Source organism: Dreissena polymorpha, chromosome 10 (assembly GCF_020536995.1).
Source record: "Dreissena polymorpha isolate Duluth1 chromosome 10, UMN_Dpol_1.0, whole genome shotgun sequence".
NCBI classification, from domain to species: Eukaryota; Metazoa; Mollusca; class Bivalvia; order Myida; family Dreissenidae; genus Dreissena; species Dreissena polymorpha.
The window spans coordinates 34,800,229-34,821,824 of record NC_068364.1 but is presented as its reverse complement, the minus strand read 5'-3'; the positions used below and the strand labels follow the sequence as shown (position 1 = coordinate 34,821,824).

Genomic DNA, 21,596 nt, shown 5'->3' with positions numbered 1-21,596 from the left:
GTGAGGGTAGGTGAATAAATGTGCAGTTCATGTGTGAGGGTAGGTGGATAAATGTGCAGTTCATGTGTGAGGGTAGATGGATAAATGTGCAGTTCATGTGCGAGGGTAAGTAGATGAATGTGCAGTTCATGTGTGAGGGTAGGTGGATAAATGTACAGTTCATGTGTGAGAGTAGGTGGATAAATGTGCAGTTCATGTGTGAGGGTAGGTGGATAAATGTGCAGTTTATGTGTGAGGGTAGGTGGATTAATGTGCAGTTCATGTGTGAGAGTAGGTGGATAAATATGAAGTTAATGTGCGTGGGTACGTTGATAAATGTGCAGTTCATGTGTGAGGGTAGGTGGATGAATGTGCAGTTTATGTGTGAGGGTAGGTGGATAAATGTGCAGTTCAAGTTTGAGGGTAAGTGGATAAATGTGCAGTTGATGTATGAGGGTAAGTGGATAAATGTGCAACTTATGTGTTAGGGTAGGTGAATAAATGTGCAGTTCATGTGTGAGGGTAGGTGGATAAATGCCCAACGCTTAAACTAGCTTTCATTATGCCTTTTTTATTAGATATATGTCTCTTTCTATTTATTTTCGGAAATACTATCAACTAATTAGTAATTTATAACATATTTTCATTTGTGTTTATATAAGACCTTTATTCTGGTACATTGGGGTTTAAGGTTTGTGCTTAAAGTTTCGTTACAGTCTGCAAAGGCTAATCAGGGACAACACTTTCCGCCTGAAATGGATTTTCCGGTTTTTCTGGGAGAACTGCGCTAAATGCATGTCAATCATTTGTTATTGCAGATTAGCCAGTGCAGTTTGCACAGCCTAACATGGACCATACTTTCTTATTTTATGGAATTATTCGTTTTTAGAATGTCTCTTCTAGACGGCTAATATACAACAACACTATACGCTCATGCATTAAGCCCCCTTTTCACAGAGAGCTGCTCATATCATTTTCAGCAGACACGGACAAGACCTTTTTGACATTTGTTTTAGATTTAAAATGATAAATATGGGCTACATGTGAAGTTGGGTGTCCTTTTCTGTGCTTTCTAGAGATACCTGTACAAAATTGTTCGCCCGTTAAAGGAAATCGGAAACTAAATTCTTTTAGCAAAAATGTTTTCTGGGGCTATTGTTCTATACATGAATTTAAGAAGGATGATTTCGGGAAGAATCCGGTCGGAAAAAGGGGGCAAAATATGTAATGAGGTGAAGTGGCGGGGGGGGGGGGGGCAAAATTACAGGTGGACATTAGAGTACGGTTGGAATATCTAATTTTTGGCGAAAAGTCGAATAAAGGGCAAAACATAAATAACAGATGGCATTTTAAAAAAAACGGTCATAAACCTTGTTTAAACAATATGATTATGACGAATATTCTCTGTTTATGTATGTAATAAGATTGTTCCATTCTTCCTAGACGAGAACCTGTGCGCGGAGAACCCGTGCCGAAATGGCGGCAAGTGCCTCAGAGTGGGTGGAGACTTTTACTGCGAATGTGGCGTCGGATACGCTGGAAGATACTGTGAGAACAGTAAGTGATCAATTTTGTTTGATGCTTTATAGTGATGAAATATTAAACAATGTTAAGAAAATAATGTGATCTATTCTCCAAATAGTCTACTATGAATGTGGAGTTGGATACGCAGGTAGATACTGCGAAAACAGTTACTGATTGTTTAATGCTAAGTGATGAACTATTGACATTCCCACAATGTAATTGATGATGATCTAAGAAAATCACAGCATTTGTTCCGTTCCCAGAATTCAATGTTTGTTGTCTAAACATATTATTGCAATGAAAATCTGAAAATAGCTCACTTCATTCACAGAATTTATTCATTGCACATTTTATAATCACTTAAAATCTGAAAAACAACATATGCTATAATTTTGCTCTCCGCATTTCCTTATTTATTTCATTTGTTGTACAAAAGAACACTTCAACAAATAAATTCATTATTGATTGAAATTGGTTGGCAAAATGCAGTAAATGTATTTGTTTCACAGGTACGCATAAAAGTACGCATACAAATACATATATTTACATTTATAATCATGCGTCTTATAAATCATTTTCCCCCCCCCCAGAATGCAACGCACGTGCCGACATTGTGTTCCTGCTGGACTCTAGTGGAAGTGTCGGCCACGTGGATTTCCGGAATGTCAAGCAGTTTGTGACCAGAATGGTGAGCGACCTCCAGATTGGTCGAGACGCCTCCAGGATTGGTCTCGCCACCTACAGCAGCAAGAGCAGGTAATAATGTTTGTGCGCTATTGTTTTGGTGGTGATATGGGGTAGTTTTTTTTATAAAATCGTAGTTTTTAGGTTAAAAAAGAAAGCATATATATAAATGCATGCTAGAAAATGATCCGTTTTTTTTTACCTGGCAATAATTTACTTAGATATTCCTGGGAGGAGAACAATAATTTTCATGTGCGAAATGACAAATGTAAAAAAAATGAAGAGCCCACACCCCTGGTAGTTTATGTGCGTGTTATACTTGAGTGCGTCTTATATGTGGATTGAATTTAAAAAATGTTGGAAAGTATGGAATGCATCTTCTACTCTGGCGCAACGTATACCCTGGGAAATATGGTACCTAAGATCGCTAAATGACATGTGGTTGTTTTTATTATTTCAGTACCAAGGTCCGTTTTTTAAAGTGCATTATGTAAAATATGTCTAAAATTAACACTGGGTAACTCAATGGCATTTGTATTGGTGTTACAAGCCCGTGTTTATAAGCAAATTTCCAATACATTTATTGTATAACTAAATGACAGGAGGTTGCTGTATACTGATCTACTTTTTAACAGATATTAACAACATAGACATATCAACTTAAGATACATGTTCTGAGTAGCTACTAAACCAATTTGTTTCCGCTGGTCAAGTGATTGTCACAAAAATTTTAATAAATCTCTTAGCATATTAGCAAACTTAATTGCAAATAAGTGAAACAATAAGGTCTGTTTTCTTCACAAAGTGAACGTACATTTATGAGTGAATTCTATTACACCAATACTGTTTTTCCCCAAATGGAGGTTGAATACCGTGCACGTGGGACGCGCGGATCTTGTGAATGCTCACAGAGTCGGGATCAAACCCGGAACCACCAGATAGCTTTGCATACACCATAATTATACACTAGCAAATGAGGCATATAATGTTTTTTTTCCAGTGCAAAATTTTATTTTTTCTGTAGAATATAACACACATACGTAAAAAATTAAATACTTACATACAAATCTTTTCATAAAGTATTAAGTGTTTAATAAACAAAGTATTTCATGTTCAGCAACTTGATGGGTACATACAAATATTTGTCGTACATTCATCATACGTTCATATACAAAATTAATTGTGTTTTACTTCAAGTATTTTACAACAACGACACAATACAAGCCTGTACCATACACACTAAATTAATGTGGAATATAAGTGTGAATATCATTTATCATAATATATTTTTTATATTTCACATAAGAAAATTAAGTAGTAAGTGCTGAATTGCATTTTATAATAAAATTGATAATGCAGAGTATACAAAAAGTTTAATGATAAAAAATATGTATATTATGTGTTAATATTTGTACTGTTGGTATATGGGATGTCAGTAAATATCTTAACAAGGGACCAGATTCTTAATTCCTCATCTGATTTAATTGTTTTTTTGCAAACTTTAACCGCTTCCTTCACATGCCTTTCACATGACTTTTCTAAACTTGATTGTACACTAAGAAAAACATAAGAAATCATTTTGTTTCACTGCATATGCATTTGTGGAAACTTTGGAATGCTTCATTTTTACTTCTGCACTTTTATGCAGTTCACAATGCGAACTTGTTGCCTTAAAGAGCCGTGGGGGGTTTACATTACGAATCAGTCATAATGACGCACGTGGAGTTTTGGGGCGGAAGTGTAATGTATGGGCATCGATGTCTAATTGACAACTGTTACGTTTTAATGCCCCCCCCCCCTTTAGAAGAAGAGGGGGTATACTGGTTTGCTGGATGAGGGTCGGTCAGTCGGTGTGTCTGTCGGTAGACCAGTTCGTTTGCGATCAATAACTCGTCAACGAATTGACTGATTGACTTGATACTTCTCATGTGCATTGGCATTGGGCAGTAGATGACCCCTATTGTAATTGAGGTCAGTAGATCAAAGGTCAATGTCACTGTCACAATAAGTGTTAAACTTGTTTATAATCAATAACTCTTCAACAAATTGACAATTTGGCTTGATACTTCACATGTTCATTTGCCTTGGACAGTAAATGACTCCTTGTGAAAATTGGTTCATTAGGTCAGAGGTAGAGGTCACTGTCACAATAAGTGGGAACATTGTTTCCAATCAATAACTTGTCAACGAATTGACCGATTGGCTTGATACTTGCCTTGTGCATTGGCCTTGGACAGTATATGACCCCTATTAACATTGGGGTCACTAGGTCAAAGGTCAAGGTCAATGTAACAATAAGTGTGGAAATCGTCTCCGATCAATAACTCGTCAAAGAATTGACAGATTGGCTTGATACTTCACATGTGCATTGGTCTTGGACAGTACATGACCCCTATTGAAATTTGGGCCATTAGTTCAAAGGTCAAGGTTACTGTGACATTAAGTCTTAAATTGGTTTCCGTTCAATACAGCATCAAGGATTGAGTAATTGGTGTCAAGGCCCTGTTGTTTTTGTTTTTTTTTAAGGGGGGGGGGGGGGGCATCTTTCTCCGACCGCGGAGCTCTTGCTTACATTTTAGTTCTGTCATCGTCTATAAATGCCATATCATGATTGGTATTTCAGATCCCAAGCACCGTAAGAATTATTCCTTTTATATCGCCTGTCATAAGTGTGTCATCATTGGTGTTTGTATTCATTTGAAAGCCTTTAATCCTGAAGCTTTTTTTGACAGTGCAATAACCTGACTGTTTGGATTGTTGACATTAACTCTTATTCGCGATAAAATATGGTAATTAAATAATTTATACATGAGGCTCCTTTTGCATTTATTAACATTGCAGTTTGTTATAAAAACAATTCAATATTGCTTAATTGGCTAAATTGCTTGCCTTTTTTGTTCAACATTACTAGTTTTTCATTTTGTGTTTTGTTTTTGTTTGTAAAACATGTTTTCTTTTTGCTTCTTGTTTGGTGTAATCATATTGTCGATTTACAAAGGTCGTTTAGATTGTTTGGTGTGCTTTTTCTTGACAGTTGGTTGCTAAGCAAAAGTTTAGTTAGACTTGCAACAAGAATCTGTGAGAATCAATATCTTGAGATGGTAACTGTTGTTTTATTCACGCTCTTGTAAATCTATTTTACCATTGAGGTTTACCTAACATGTGTCATGTCTGGTTGACCCTTTGCATATTGTATATATGTATACCCTTTATTTTTATTATTCTATATATCTTGTCTTATCATTAAATGCGTTATTAACTTTAGGTCAATTGATGTTTCCATTTGTTTGGCATTGCTTATTGACCCTTATGTTCTCGTGACGTCACATTATCCTATATTCGATCCTGATTGTTCATCATGCATATTGACTTATATTAAACAATGCTCATTCTTCGGTTATTTTTCCCGTCATTTCTACATGGAACATGTTTACCTTTCTTAAACACAGCACATGCGGCATTATTTTTCCCGTCATTTCTACCTGGAACATTTTACCCCTTATCAGACACCGCACACTCCGCATTATTTTCCCGCCATGTCTACCTGCAACATTTAGACCTTTCTTAACAACAGCTCTTTCTACATTATTTTCCCGTCATTTCTACCAATTTTCAGGCACGGTTTCTTCATGAACAAGTACCAGGACCTGTTCCAACTACAGAACGCCATCGAGGGCATCAGTTACGAGTACGGTAACACGAACACTGCCGAGGGACTCCGAATGATCCGCGAACACTACTTCAACGGGCAAAATGGGGACCGCAAAGAGATTCAGGACTTCTGTTAGTATATAGATATGGGCCTTGCACTGTAAAAAGGGGGTTGAATGAACGTGCTTCAAGCAGTCCGCACAGACTAATCAGGGACGAAAACTTCCGCCTAAATTGGATTTTTGCTAAGAAGGAAACTGTCATTTAACAAAAAATATCATACAAGCGGAAAGTGTCGTCCCCGATGAGCCTGTGCGGACTTGACAGGCTAATCTGGGTCGACACTTAACGCACATGCATTTAACCCCCTTTTCACAAGGCACGGCTCATATATTCAGGTTGTAGCTAAGCTATCCAGCCAGTTAAAAATAATTAAACATAAACAGGTGCAATACATAGCAATACATACATAGCATATGATTCATAAAAACACACTGATATAGAAATCACATAATCGGCCTCCTAATTACTATATAAGCTGTAAAAAGGGGGTTTAATGCATGTGCTTAAAGTGTCGTCCCAGATTAGCCCGTGGAGTCCGCACAGGCTAATCAAGGACGACACTTTCCGCTTTATATTTTATGTTTAAAGAAAGTCTCTTCGTAGCGAGATTCCACTTTATGCTCCAATAGTAGAGATATGGAAGATGAGTTTCATTTCGTTTGTATTTGTCCATGTAATAGTGTTTAAAGACAATAACACTATAACGTACATTTCTCTTTTTTCAGTGGTCGTCCTGACCGACGGTGTGTCCAATGTGAACCCTGACCAGACACTTGTAGAGGCAAAACTGATGAAAGACAAAGGTATGTTGGCCCTCGACTTATCATTTGTAAGGCCAAAATAGGCCCCTTAATATTACCATCCCCCCCCCGCCCCTACCCCCCCCCCCCCTCGTCCTATCAGATGTCCAAATTGTAGAGGCCAAACTAATTAAAGACAAAGGTTTGTTGGACCTCAACTTTTCAAGTGAACTGACGAAATATTATGTCTTCTTTAAAATGACCCCCAGTCCTATACAATGTCCATAATTGTTGAGGAAAAAATAATTAAAAACAAAGGTAGGGAGGCGCTCAACTTGTCAATTTTACAGACGAAAGGCTGCCTAAAGACACAACCCTCTATTAATCCCCCTCCTTTAACATGTTTAAAATTGACACAGAAATTTACATTTTAAACTTTTGATCTATAAGTTGTTTGTTAAATGTAAGAAAATTTAAAACAAAGAGAGACTGGTATAATACAGTATACTTTGCTTATTACATATTGAATACAACAGACTGTCTGTCAGTAATATTATGCTTGTTAAAAGTTATAAATAAGAAAATGGCACTTTCAAGAATGTCCAATTAACTTGTATAAATCAGGCATTTTCTTTGTAATACATAGGTGTCACTCAAGCTCCCTACAAGAAATACATAATAATTCAATTAACAGTGTTTCACCTGTTGTTCATGTCGTTAAAGGTGTACATATCTACGCCGTCGGCGTCGGTGATTTTGACTCGACGGAGATCAAGCGGCATAGCCAGCAACCCCGCCTCCAAGAACGCCTTCTTGCTGCGTGACTACACCGCCCTCTCCATACGTATCGAGCAACATCGTGCGAGCCACGTGCAGGGGTAAGAGTTATCTGTTCTTCTCATTAATTGCAGGGCTCCTCTGGAGCATCGACGCAATTTTACTATTTAATGAGTCTTGGGCCTGGGTTGAACCATTATAGTGGGGCATTATAAACCAAAAAGTAGTTGTTGTCTTTGGAGGTGATCAAAAGAACGCTCCCACAGTGTTGAACAAACCCTTGACCTCCTGATCGCTAGGCCGTACCATATCTATTACGCCACCGCAATCTCCTCGTTCACAAATAAAATGTACTTTAAGGACAATGGATATGAATCTCGCTCTGGGAAAATGGGGCCTAATGCATGTGTGTTAGATTAATCCCAGATTAGCCTGTGCAGACTGCACAGGCTAATATGGGACGACACTTGACGCACTTGCATTAAGATCTCTTTTTCCCAATGTGTGGAACCTAATATTTATCTCATAAGCTTTCTCTTTTTTTCAAAAACACCTGTAAGCTTGTAAAAAAAGAGAGGTATAAAACATAAATCACACATCTTTGACTGCCTATGTTTCCTGATAATAGACTTGTTTTCATGGTGGAAGAGGATTGGAACATATGCCTGACTTAAATGGACCTGTTCACGGTTTGGTAAATTGACAAAATTAAAATAAAAAATATTTCAGCTTTGCATTTTTTCGTTGAATGATTTGGTGAGTTTTGTTGTTATCATTATATTTTGTTACACTACCTGGATTGCTATAAAATACACCCTTCACTACATGAGCACGCATGGCCGAGTAGTTTAAGTGTTATACTTTTTACTTCAAGAGTCATTGGTTCGAGCCAGGTTGAGGATTAATTTTTTTCATTCTTTAATTGTGTTCTTGTTTTGTTACTTGAGATATTTAGTTCCTATGCTAACATTTATCAATTTCAAGAATTTAATGACAAACTTCACTACATGCAAAAAGCTGTAATATACAGTATAAAATAGATGATTAAATTAAAAGCACAGATGGCCGAGTGGTTTAAGTGCTAGTCTTTTACTCAAAGGGTCAGTAGTTCAAGCCCAGGTTTGGGCTTTTAAACTTTTTTTTTATTTCTTTAATATTATTCTTACTTTATACTGGAGATTTATAGCTCCAATTTTTACATTTATCAATTTTAAGCATTTAATGACACATTAAAACAAATGTCAAAATCTGTGAACACCTACCATTAAGACAGAATTTTAGAAACAAATGTCACATTTATATTAGCATATTAACACTCCCACATGTACTGCCTAGCGCTTGACAAATTGATAAAATTCATTTGCAGCTTTCCTTGACAGAGTGTCAATACACCCAAGGCTTTCAATGTACTTGGTCTAAAATGAATATAAGTTAAAACTAAAATAATATGCAATATACAAGTTTACATACAATGTATGATTATTTGTCATTTAGAAATATGAAAGATTGTTATGCCCCCTAATTGAATGATCGGGTGTATATTGTTTTTGGTCTGTCTGTCATTGTATGTGTCTGTCTGTCTGTCTGTCATTGTATGCGCGTGTCTGTCCCAAAACTCTAACATATGGTCATAACTTTTGCAATATTTATGATAGCAACTTGATACTTGGCATACATGTGTATATTATGGAGCTGCACGTTTTGAGTGGTGAAAGGTCACGGTCATTCTTCAAAGGCAAATCTATGGCTTTAAAGCGGCGCAGTAAGGGGCATTGTGTTTCACAAACACAGCTCTTGTTTTTAATAAAGGTGTACCATTAATTGCATGTATTATATTGTCAGTTCAAAGGAGCCTTGTTCTGGGAAAGCGGGGCTTAATGCACGTGAGTAAAGTGTCGTCTCATTTTAGCCTGTGACGTCTGCACAGAATAATCAGGGACAATACTTTCCTTTTGTATGGTACGTTTCGTTTAAAGGAAGTCTCTTTTTAGCAAACATCAGGTTTAGGCGGACAGTGTTGTCCCTGATTAGGCTGTGTGGACTGTGCAAGCTTATCTGGTAGGATACTTTGTGCACATTCATTAAGACCAGTTTCCCAGAATGAGGCTCATATACCATGATTTGTCATCAAAAAACATGGATTATATTGTCTCTGTATATAAAAAGCTGTCAAAATACAACATTCCGGAACTGCTTCCAAAACAGTGCATTATTGTACGCACTGAATGCACAGTTAATTTAGTTGAGTGGAATCAAACGATATCTCACAAAGTATAATTTTATTTAACGTTACCAAAATGTTGTTTATGTCCCCGAAGAGAGGCATATAGTTTCCGCATTGTTTATTCCATCAGTCCATTCTCACCTCTTGGTTTTAAATGCCCCCCGATGAAAGGCATATAGTTTCCGCACTGTCCGTCCATCAGTCCGTTCCCACTTCTTGGTTTCTAATGCCACAATATGATAGGCATATAGTTACCGCACTGTCCGTCCATCAGTCTGTTCTCATATCTTGGTTTGTAATGCTCCACTATGATAGGCATATAGTTACCGCACTGTCCGTTCTCACTTCTTGGCTTGTAATGCCCCGCTATGATAGGCATATAGTTACCACACTGTCTGTTCGTCAGTCTATTCTCATTTCTTGGATTGTAACGCCCCGCTATGATAGACATATAGTTACCGCAATGTCCGTCCGTCAGTCTATTTCAACTTTTTGTTTTGAGCTCTCTAAGTCAACCAGTTTTAATCAGATTGTCCCCCTTTATTTTCTGTTAATGTTTATTATCCTGCGCAAAAGGTGGAGGGATATAGAATTGTTGTTGTCGGTCTGTCGGTCAGTCCGTCTTGCCATCTGTCACACAATTTCGAAATTGGCTTGTGATATAATTTCAACTAATTATAAAAATGATGTCCATGGTATATGTCCAAGCCAAATCTCACAAGAAAATTTGGAGTTAATGCCCTTGATTTTCTTACAATATGGCTTTTTTTGTACTTAAATCTATCCAGAATACTATATTGAAAACTGAAACAGGTATCAACTTGAAACTTTACAGGCAGGTAAATCTCATTGAGTGCATTTCAAGTACACCAGACCTGTTGCTGCCCTTTTTTTGAGCTTGACTTTTGAAGAAAGGGCAAGCTTTTTTTTTTACTCGTTCTGTCCTTGGTGTTTAAATTTGTTCTGTAAGCTAGTTTTGCAGTAATAGCTTAAAACTTTTAAATAATTATATTTTGTGAAACACATGGTTCTTTTGTAGTTGAAACCACCAAATCATATTAAACCTTAAAGGGGCCTTTTCACAGATTTTGGCATTTTTTTTAACTTATTCATTAAATGCTTTATATTGATAAATGTAAACAGTGGATCATAAAAGCTTCAGTAAAAAATCAAGAAAAAAATTAAAAAAGGAAACGAACATTGCCCGAAACAGGTTTCGAACCAGTGACCCCTGGAGTCCTGCCAGAGTCCTGAAGTAAAAACGCTTTAGCCCACTGAGCTATTCCGCCGAGTACACATGCATGACGTATTTTATACGTTATATAAGCAATCTTCGTAGTTTCACAAAATTTAACGACAAAAACAGAACTCTCCAAATTATTTAATCGTTTCGCGTTGCAACGCTTTATAATTTTTAGGTTTTAAAATCGTCAAAAGATGCATATAATGGCTATATTATATTATATATATTGACTAATTATCTATTTGGTTCTTGTTATCCAGTAAAGATTGGACAAAAATGTGACCTCTAGACTGTCAAGAAGGTTTTACTATAGTCATATTAGGAAAACTGCCATGCCCACTTGACCCATATTTTTAAACGAACCGAAACCATTTTATGACTCAGCTTAGACATCATAAGATGTGTTCTGACCAGGTTATATATATTAAACTAAAAATGTGACTTATTGAGTGTAAAGAAGGTTTGATTATAGCCCACTAAGGAAAACTACCCGACCCCCTGGTGGCATTTCTATTTGATAAACCACAACCATTTTCAAAATCGGATGAGACATAATTAGAACAAATGTTCTGACCAAGGCATGTTTCATGTTGATTGGTCTAAAATTGTGACTTCTAGAATTTTAACAAGGTTTAAGTTAAGCCATATAAACTGCCCCGACCAATGGCTGCTATGTTTTTCAACTAACCAGAACCATTTTCGAGCTTAGCCGTGATATCATATGAACCATTGTTCTGACCAAGTTTCATGATGATTGGACTATAAATGTGACTTCTAGTGTGTTGACAAGTTTTGATTTAATTTCAAATAGTTACCCAGATTTTGACCCCTCATGACCCAGTTTCGCACACTGCCACTATATCATTGGGACAAATGTTTTTATCAAGTTTCATGAAGATTGGACTGTGAATGAGGCCTTTAGAGTGCTAACAAGGTTATTGTTGAAGACGGACAAACCAAAACGGACAAAAGGGAATCATAAAAGCTCACTATGAGCACATTTGTGCTCAGGTTAGCTTAAAAGGTATCAACTTGAAAATTGAAACAAAGGTGGACTTTTTGTGGTATGTGCAGTGCACAATAACCCTAACTCAGCTCCCCTATATTAAGAGTTACTGTTCTTTTTAAATGACTGTCCATCTAACACTGCTATACGTGTCCGGTGTAATTTATCGGGGCATCCATAAACGATGGTAGAATTTCTGGTCACAACACACTATTGTATGAGGTTGGAGTAAGACCTCAATCTTGGAATAAACTGTGTTTTTTCAACAATGCATTATATCCAGTTTTACCAAATGTGATTATTAATTACGAAACATTTTAACCCTTAAAGCGCTGGAGCTGAATTTTAAAGGCCTTTGCAAACAGTTTGGATCCAGATGAGACGCCACAGAACGTGGCGTCTCATCTGGATCCAAACTGTTTGCTACGTGGCGTCTCATCTGGATCCAAACTGTTTGCTATTCTGATAGTATTCTTTGAAAAAAAATTAAGAAAGTGCTTATTTTACAAATTCAGCAGACGACATTTTATCAGACGACAAATTTCCCAGCATGCAAAGGGTTAAGTAAAATAGACACACATAAAATTGGATCATGTAAATGAATTCAAATTCTACAAAACTGGACATCAAATCGGATTTTACTTGTAAATCCTAAAAAAGGTGAAACCGTGTCCGTATGTACATTCACACAACTTATAAATGAAGTAAAACTGATAAAAAATACCATAACTGTTTATGAAAAAGTGCTTATCAATATTATACTAAGATATTGGCAGCATTTAAAAAACATACAGATCATGGAATGAACAGTTTTGTTTGAGCAATCACCACAATCATGTCCATTCCAAGTTTGAGGTATCATTCCAAATTCACATAATACAGTGTTTCACCAACTTAAACACACTTTTTCATCCACAATGCTTTCCTTAGAATGCTTTCCTTTACCACCACATTTTAGTTAATATTTCTTATCTTCTGTTTCAATGCACGCTTTTTTCCTCAGACCCGAGCGTGTGTGACAGGAACCCTTGCAAGAACGGCGGTGCTCTCCCTTCATTTTTTCACAATTAAAAAAAGTTTGCGACATTTTTGTACAATTTGACAAGTTTGTGACGATTTTTTTTCTACTTCTGTAGACCCCAGCGTATGTGAAAATAACCCCTGCAAGAATGGAGGCATCTGCGTCCCAGGAATCAACGGACTGTTCTGTGAATGCCGCGTTGGCTACCGTGGAGAGTTCTGCAACGAATGTAAGATTATTTTTTAATTAATCGCAATTTATTGTTTTTTATGTCACTTAGCTTCATTTAAAGTTCCTGTGTTCCTTCGTAGTCAAGTTCTGCTTCCACCGGGGAAAGCTGAAAATAATGAATTGATGTAAAGTCATTTATATTGATCAGTATAAATTTTGTAGTTTTTTTGTGCACACTTTACTTGGTACGTTTCTAAAAAATTCAACAGGAAGTTTGCGTTGGTAATTTGTGTATGTTTGTTTTAAATTCCTGGATAGGTCAACCCACGAAAAGATATAAAACAAGAGGGCCTGAAAGGCCCAAAGTCGCTCACCTGAGATAACAAGATATTATTGGGACAAATCTTCTGACCAAGTTTCATGAAGATTGGAAAATAAATGTGGCATTTAGCCTGTTAACAAGGTGTTACTATAGCCATATAAGAAAAAATGCCCCAACCCCTGGCAGCCATGTTTTTCAACCAACCGGCATCATTTTCGAACTCGTCCAAGATATTATTGGGATGAATCTTCTGACCAAGTTTCATGAAGATCGGACAGTAAATGTGGCCTCTAGAGTGTTAACAAGGTTTTACTATAGCCATATAAGGAAAAATGCCCCGAACATTGGTATAGATGTTTTTTCATGAAAACGTGACCATTTTTAAACTCATCCAAGATATCATTGATACCAATCTCCTGACTAAATTTCATGAAGATTGAGCAATACATGTGGCCTCTAGAGTGTTTACAAGGTTTTACTTAAAGGGGCCTTTTCACAGATTTTGGCATTTTTTAAACTTATTCATTAAATGCTTTATATTGATAAATGTAAACATTGGATCGTAAAAGCTCCAGTAAAAAATCAAGAAAAAAATAAAAAAAAGGAAAAGAACATTGCCCGGAGCAGGTTTCGAACCAGTGACCCCTGGAGTCCTGCCAGAGTCCTGAAGTAAAAACGCTTTAGCCTACTGAGCTATTCCGCCGAGTACACATTCATTACGTATTTTATACCTTATATAAGCAATCTTCGTAGTTTCACAAAATTTCACGACAAAAACAGAACTCTCCAAATTATTCAATCGTTTCGCGTTGCAACGCTTTATAATTTTTAGGTTTTAAAATCGTCAAAAGATGCATATAATGGCTATATTAGAGCATGGTTAATGTTCAGTATTACTGTTTCCTCACAAATATCATAACTAAAACGAAAACTTACGAATCTGAAACAACTTTTTTCAATTTTGTCAATTTACCAAAGCGTGAAAAGATCCCTTTAAGCCATATATAGCCATGTAAGTCAAAATGCCCCGCCCCTGGCGGCCATGTTTTAAAAGCAACCAAAACCATTTTCAAACTCATCTAAGATATTATTGGGACAAATATCCTGACCAAGTATCGTGTAGATTGGAAAATAAATGTGACCTCTAGACTGTTAACAAGGTTTTACTATAGCCATATAAGGAAAAATGCCCTGCCCCCGTGGCGGCCATGTTTTTCAACCAACCGGAATCATTTTTGTACTCGTCTAAGATATTATTGGGATGAATCTTCTGACCGAGTGTCATGAAGACCGGACTATAAATATGGCCCCTAGAGTTTTAACAAGATTTTACTCTAGCCATATAAGGAAAAATGCCCTGCCCCTTGGTAGCCATGTTTTTAAGCAAACTAAACCATTTTCGAATTCATCCAAGATATCAATAAGACCAATCTGACCAAATTTCATGAAGATTGGACAATACATGTGACCTCTAGAGTGTTAACAAGGTTTTGCTAAAGCCATCTATAGCCTTATATGGAAAAATGCCCCGCCCCCTGGTGGTCATATTTTTAGAGAAACCAAAACAATTTTCGAACTCATCCAAGATATCATTGGGACAAATCTTCTGACCAAGTTTCATGAAGATCACTGTCTATCATCACCACCGGAAATAGTTTACCAGCGAAGCGAAAGTAAACCAACCAACCATGGAGAGCAGTCAGTATTTACCTAACATATCTAATAATAACTCGCTCCTGGATAACCAGTGCATGTTAGGCATCTTACAGAAAGATTAATATATTTTAAAATGTGTATCTTGCAATTCTTATTAATGAAGCGTTATTTACACAAAGTTATGACTGCTTGGAATTGGGTTGAAATTGGAACTTCTCGAAGAAGCAGCTTTTCGTTCATGATTACATGGTTTGCCATCGGGTATGGAGTACATGTATATTCCCTATTCTTATAGGCAATATATACCATCTTAAAGCTATTTTTTGTCTTGGATTGATTATTATTCGTGGAAATCTATTAAATTGAAATAAATATAGTGTACGGCGAATAGTTGTTTATGACAAAAGTCGTGTACGGTGAATAGTTAAAGTCATGTACGGCGAATAGTTGCAGCGTATTGGCCAAAGTTGTCGCAACTTAAAATGATTTTTATAAACTATTTATTCAATGTACATATATATTTTAAAGTCGGACTTTTGCCCTTTTTAATGATGTATAAATCTTAATTTTTAACTTTGTATTGCCCCCCGAATTAATACGCAAACACAGCTTATGTGCTGAAATTAAAACAATGGCGACGCCATGTGAGTTTGCGGTTGAACGCTACAACGCTGCGAACAGACAGTAACCCGAGATCCAATAATTACACGAGTTGTATATCAAATCCTGATTGGAATGCACTTGTAAGTAAATATTTTATCGATTTATCTTGATTTTAAAACATAACTACGATGAAATACACTAGACTCGTACTAAACTAAAATACGGACTGAACAATGGTCGATCGAATATCATACCACCGCATTGATATCTTCCTGATATATAGAGAATAACAGGTTACTGTCTGATCTTTTTGTAATATATCAGGCAAGGCTTGCCTCGCCTTTATATTATTCTAAGCCTTAGCCTCGCCTTTATATTATTCTAAGCCTTGCCTGATATATTACAAAAAGATCAGACAGTAACCTGTTTTTTCTCTATGTAACTGGTGCCCGTAATACAAAACATATTTATAAATTTCAACAATGCATAAGACGTATTCTTTGGCCATAAACGGTCTCATCGTAAAGAATATAATTGTATTTATTTGTTTTATACCAAGATGGTCACGTATTTGCGAAAATTTTCCCTTACAAACTCAAAACTATTTGCCGTACACAATTTAATTTTATTTTGCTATACGCCGTACACGTCAGGTTCTATTTGCCGTACACAACGAAGTTTATATTTTAGCCAAACATTTGCATACTTACCTGATTTTTGGGTTGAAGCTTGCAAAAACCGATAGTTTCTATAATTCTATTTGCACACCATTGAACAATTCGGCAAAATTATTATATTTTCCTCGGACAAAAGGAAAAAAGATGTCCCAATGAACTTAATTTTCGGTACCAGGTAGCTGATGATTGATCTATTTCAATACACGAATGTATTTATAAAGAACTCCATCTACTTACGATATAAGTTTGATATGTTCACTATTAATTTGTCACACAGTTTTTTGAAAACGTTCGCGATAAAAATGGTAAAACTTATTCTTTTCACGAGCACAATCTCTTGCGTGATGTTTACTTTCGCTTCGCTGGTTATCTATTTCCGGTGGTGATGATAGACGGTGAGATAGGAAAATAAATGTGGCCTCTAGAGTGTTAACATGGTTTAACTATAGCCATATAAGGAAAAATGCCCGCCCCCTGGTGGCCATGTTTTTTAACCATCGGGCATCATTTTCGTACTCGGCCAAGAAATGATTGGGATGAATGTTCTGACCACGTTTCGTGAAGATTGGAAAATAAATAGAGTGTTAACAAGACTTTACTATAGCCATATTTAGCCATATAAGGCAAATGCCCCGCCCCTTGGCAGCCATGCTTTTCAAGCAAAGGTTACCATTTTCGACTCATCCAAGATATCATTGGGACAAATTTTCTGACAAAGTTTCATGAGGATCGGAACATTAATACGGCATCTAGAGTGTTAACAAGGTTTTACTATAGTCATATAAGGAAAAATGTCCCGCCCGCTGGCGGACATGTTTTTTAACCAACGGGCATCATTTTTGTACTGGTCCAAAATATTATTGGGATGAATCTTCTGACCAAGTTTCATAAAGATTGGACAATATATGTTGCCTCTAGAGTGTTAACAATATTTTATTAGAGCCATATAAGGCAAAATGCCCCGCCCCTTGGTAGCCATGTTTTTCAAGCAAAGGTTACCATTTTCGAATTCGTCCAAGATATTATTGGGACAAATTTTCTGACCAAGTTTCATGAATATCGGAAAATAAATGTGGCCTCCAAAGTGTTAATAAGGTTTTTCGTTAGCCATATAAGGAAAAAGGTCCCACCCTCTTGCGGCCATGTTTTTCAACCAACCGAAATAATTTTTGAAGTCGTCCAAGATATAATTGGGATGAATCCTCTGACCAAGTTTCATGAATATCGGACAAAAAATGTGGCCTCTAGAGTGTTAACAAGATTTTCCTATAGACATATATAGCAATATAAGGAAAAATTCCCCGGGCCTTGGCAGCTATGTTGTTCAAGCAAACGTAACCAATTTCGAACACATCTAAGATATTATTGAGACCAATCTTTAGACCAAATTTCATGAAGATTGAACAATAAAGTGTTAACAAGGCACATGTTGACGCCGCACAACACATGACGGACGACGGACCAAAGGCGATCACAAAAGCTCACCATGAGCACGTTGTGCTCATGTGAGCTAAAAATGGTCCACATGTTATTGTAATGTTACAATATGCTAGATATAATTTGTTAATTTGGTATCATTCGCTTGTGTACTTTTTTTTAACCTTTTCTTTGTTTTATAGGGTCATTTGTCATACTGACAAAAAATTGATTGCTCACAATTACACTGTAAGCTAAAATATATAATAAAACTCTTGCAATGAAAGCACTTAAGCAAACAAACTGTTTTGATCTATCTTGACGTTACGAATCCATGTTTAAGAAACTAATATGTAGAAGAAAGTAGAACATTTTTCAGCCAACAATTTGTAAACTGTCTCTTTAATCTTACGTTGAACATAAAACTGTGTTTATCCCTTACTGCATATCAACCTCCTTTGGAGAAAACTGCGCTTCATGCATGTGAATTTTTAATAGATTTTTCGTTTAGATTAAGTCTCTGCTAAAAGAAATCCCCTTTAGGCGTAAAGTGGCATCTCTGATTAGCATGTGCTGACTGCAAAGGCTAATATGGGACAAGACTTAACGCAAATGCATTAAAATCTGTGTTCCCAGAGCGAAGCTTATATAAAATAGTTGAAATCCCGAACTGCATAACTACCCTTTTATAAAATGTCTTCAAATTTGGAGACTGTCTCTTTAATCTAACATTTAATATAACATTTGCATAACTAACCAATCGTTTACTAAAAGTAATCAGACTTATCAAAACACAGTAGTTTTAATCCCAAACTGCATTTAAGTCTCCTTCTGGAAAAACTGAACTTAATTCATATGCGTTAAGTGTAATTACATGTTAGACCGCAAAAGCTATAATTAGGGACTACCCTTTCCGCTTTCATGGACAAAATTAAAAGAAGGGTCTGCAAAACAAACATCCAGTTTAGGCGGAAAGTGTCATCCCTGATCTGCATGTTTAGACTGCAAAAGCCCAGTTTTCCCAGAAAAAGTCTTCATAGTTTTAATCCCAAAACTGCATACTTACCCTTGTCAATGTCTCCATTCCAGCCTGCGTCTCTGACAAGGACATCTTCTTCCTGCTCGACAGCAGCGACAGTGTAGGATCCCAGAACTTCGAAGCAGCCAAGCGCTTTGTAACGTCTATCATCGAGGAGTTCAGTAGCAAGGACGCCCGCAACCGTTTCTCCCTCGTCACGTTCAGTACCGAGGTCCAGATCGTCTTCTCCCTGGGTCGCTACAAGGACCTCCCGATCATCCAGAACGCCGTAAAGTAAGTTTTTCCATCCACACTAAATTAATAAAAAATAGTTTCATGTGACAAATCAGTAAGTTCTAATGTATGCATATATATTTAAGAAGCCTTGATTATAAGAATACGATCCTAAATAATACTGTTTGATGTGTTTTATTACCGCCTTGATGGGTTGTATTTTATTGTATTTATATTCTTTAATGACTACTGTATAATGTTATGTTGTTATACCAATTCACTTGAAAAAACTAATGTGTAATGCGTATACAAGTATGTAAGTATGAAGACGATTTACTTTTGTACAAGTCTTAATAAAATGTCTGTCTGTTTATGTTTTATAAGCTTTTTGGCATGTAAAGTGCATGTGTGAATATGCAAGCACATATATACACGTGTTCGTGTTTTTGTAGGTACACACGCTACCGTCCCGGAAACACTAACACGGCAGGTGCCCTGCGAGTCGTCGAAGAGATTTCACATGAAGAGCTTGGTGATCGCTTCGATGCCGAGAACATCATCTTTGTCATCACAGACGGCGTTGCGAATGTAAATGAGGACGACACGATTCCGGCTGCCACGGCCGTGAAGAACAAGGGGGCAAGGATTATCTCGATTGGTGTCAATTTGAACGAGAGGACGGAGATAGAGCGCATGGCATCAAGCCCGACCGACGTTTTCACCGTGAGAGATTTTGACGCTCTGGAAGGCATCACCGCAGATATCGTTAAAACAACATGCAAGAACGGGAATATAATAAAATTCGGAAAATAAGTGAATGTAGTAGTTTCTAGAAAGAATTTTTCTCTATCTTGACTTTCAAGCTTTATGACATGTAAAGAGCATATGTAAATATGTAATCAAATGTTTCCGTTCTTATAGGTTTTCTTTGCTTGTGTAAGGACCCTGCATTTATAAAGAAGGTTTTATGCTATTTGACGTTTTTATTTGTGTTTGTTTAATGAAAGAGAGTGAGATAGGGAGACAGAACGCTTTAGGTGCAGACTTGTGGTTGGTGTTTAAGGCAACACAATGTATTAATGCTAGGCCGATGTGCCAAAACTGTAAAAGAATAATGAGTTATTGCTCTAGATATTAAATCAAAACCCATTGTTTTACAATTTTTTTTAGAATTCTGAATCCCGAATGCATGACATATATGAAATGATTCGGGGCTTTGTGTAATCGATTTGTATTCTAGCTTTTTTGCATATGTATTTGTAAGTACGTTTGATATTTAACGTGTGATTCAATATATGGTCATCACAAAGAATTCATGACAGTTGTGTCTTTTACACCCGACTATGCACTGACATTGAGATTATTTTCTTGTTGTTTTTTATCGTGCCATACCAATTGTGTGTTTAATAACACAATTCATCATAGTGTATCTTGCTTGGTGTAATTGATGTTCCATAGGCCAGTGAAATCATAATGATAATACATTGCATTTATCAATAACATTAGACAAACATGTATAGCTTATTTGGTTAAGGCTTTAGATGTTTATTACACATTTTTTAATATATTTTTTTACCTCAATTTTTGGTATAATGGTATTTTGTTTTCAACGAAGAGATTAGACCAAACTTTATTTTTAAGATATAGCATTACAGTAAGATAACATGAGACAAAATAGATATTAGTAGTAACTGTATCATAGGTAGTTTCAGTATAATTAAAATGAAGTATAGGTGTTTTTTTACCAATGCAGTTTAAAAATGTATTTTGTATGCATTTGCTATTTTTGTACCTTTTGTATGAATGACCAACTTGAGATTATGTTGAACAATTAAAGGAGCCTTGTTCACAGATGATGGTATTGGGATTTTTTTTTTAATTGTACTAACATGTACTTATCTATATTGTTTTGAATAATCTCAACTAACTATAGTAGCAAGAAAATCAGTTGAATAAAGTATATTGCCTTTCCCGGTATTCGAACCAGGGATCCCTGCAAGCAAATGCTAACACACTACCACTGCATCATACACGCTTTTAATCTATTATGGAAACTTAAATGCTGTTTTAGTACTCCAAGTATTTTCCAAAGTTTCACAGACAAGCGTTAAAGAAACGCTTTATTATTTATTAATTTTAAATGTTGATCATCTTTTAATTAACAAATATTTTAAACATGTTTCTAAGTCAGGAGTGTTACTTTGCTTCTTTAAACATAATGATAAGATTTTTTTGAATCTATGGCAATGATTTTGAAAATCGTAATTTTACCAAACTGTGAACAAGTGCCTATAAGTTCAAACAAAAACATGACATGCTTTATATAGGTAAAACAGAAAGACAGAATGTGTACAGATTGGATAATATAACTGTTAAAATTGAATCGATAGTAAGAGCGAAATAAGTGCTTTCAAAACATAACAAGACCATTGCTATTCAAATGGCATCATAATAATTGTTAACTTAAAAACGTACAAACAAAGAAAATGGCGACAAATGACACTCAATTTAGGTTTTTCCCAACACAAAATAAATGTAAATAGCCTGTCATAAATTCTATCTTGTAACAATCTGTGCTTTTTCAACA

At 36.2% G+C, this 21,596-nt stretch overlaps 2 protein-coding genes across 2 annotated transcripts in view; both read left to right on the top strand.

Annotated features, from left to right (window-relative positions):
• The window catches only part of LOC127847186 (uncharacterized), a 107,232-nt gene extending 94,091 nt beyond the window's left edge, over positions 1–13,141 (top strand). Inside the window, exons 53-58 of the mRNA XM_052378909.1 lie at positions 1,423–1,536; positions 2,094–2,259; positions 5,804–5,970; positions 6,627–6,704; positions 7,365–7,519; positions 13,028–13,141. Coding sequence (XP_052234869.1) covers positions 1,423–1,536; positions 2,094–2,259; positions 5,804–5,970; positions 6,627–6,704; positions 7,365–7,465 — 626 coding nt within the window. The 3' untranslated portion in view covers positions 7,466–7,519; positions 13,028–13,141. The remainder of the gene's footprint in view (positions 1–1,422; positions 1,537–2,093; positions 2,260–5,803; positions 5,971–6,626; positions 6,705–7,364; positions 7,520–13,027) is intronic.
• On the top strand, positions 12,076–19,822 carry LOC127849038 (vitrin-like). Its single transcript, XM_052381762.1, has 4 exons — positions 12,076–12,106; positions 13,028–13,141; positions 18,847–19,069; positions 19,462–19,822. Exons 1-4 carry the CDS (start codon positions 12,076–12,078, stop codon positions 19,820–19,822), a joined length of 729 nt encoding a protein of 242 aa, XP_052237722.1.
• The last annotated feature ends 1,774 nt before the right edge of the window (positions 19,823–21,596 follow it).

Coding starts and splice junctions, on each gene's coding strand:
- LOC127849038 (XM_052381762.1), top strand. CDS start 12,076: ATGGTAGAATTTCTGGTCACAACACACTATT. Junction 12,107..13,027: donor TCTGGTCACAACACACTATT/GTATGAGGTTGG, acceptor CTACTTCTGTAG/ACCCCAGCGTATGTGAAAAT. Junction 19,070..19,461: donor ATCATCCAGAACGCCGTAAA/GTAAGTTTTTCC, acceptor GTGTTTTTGTAG/GTACACACGCTACCGTCCCG.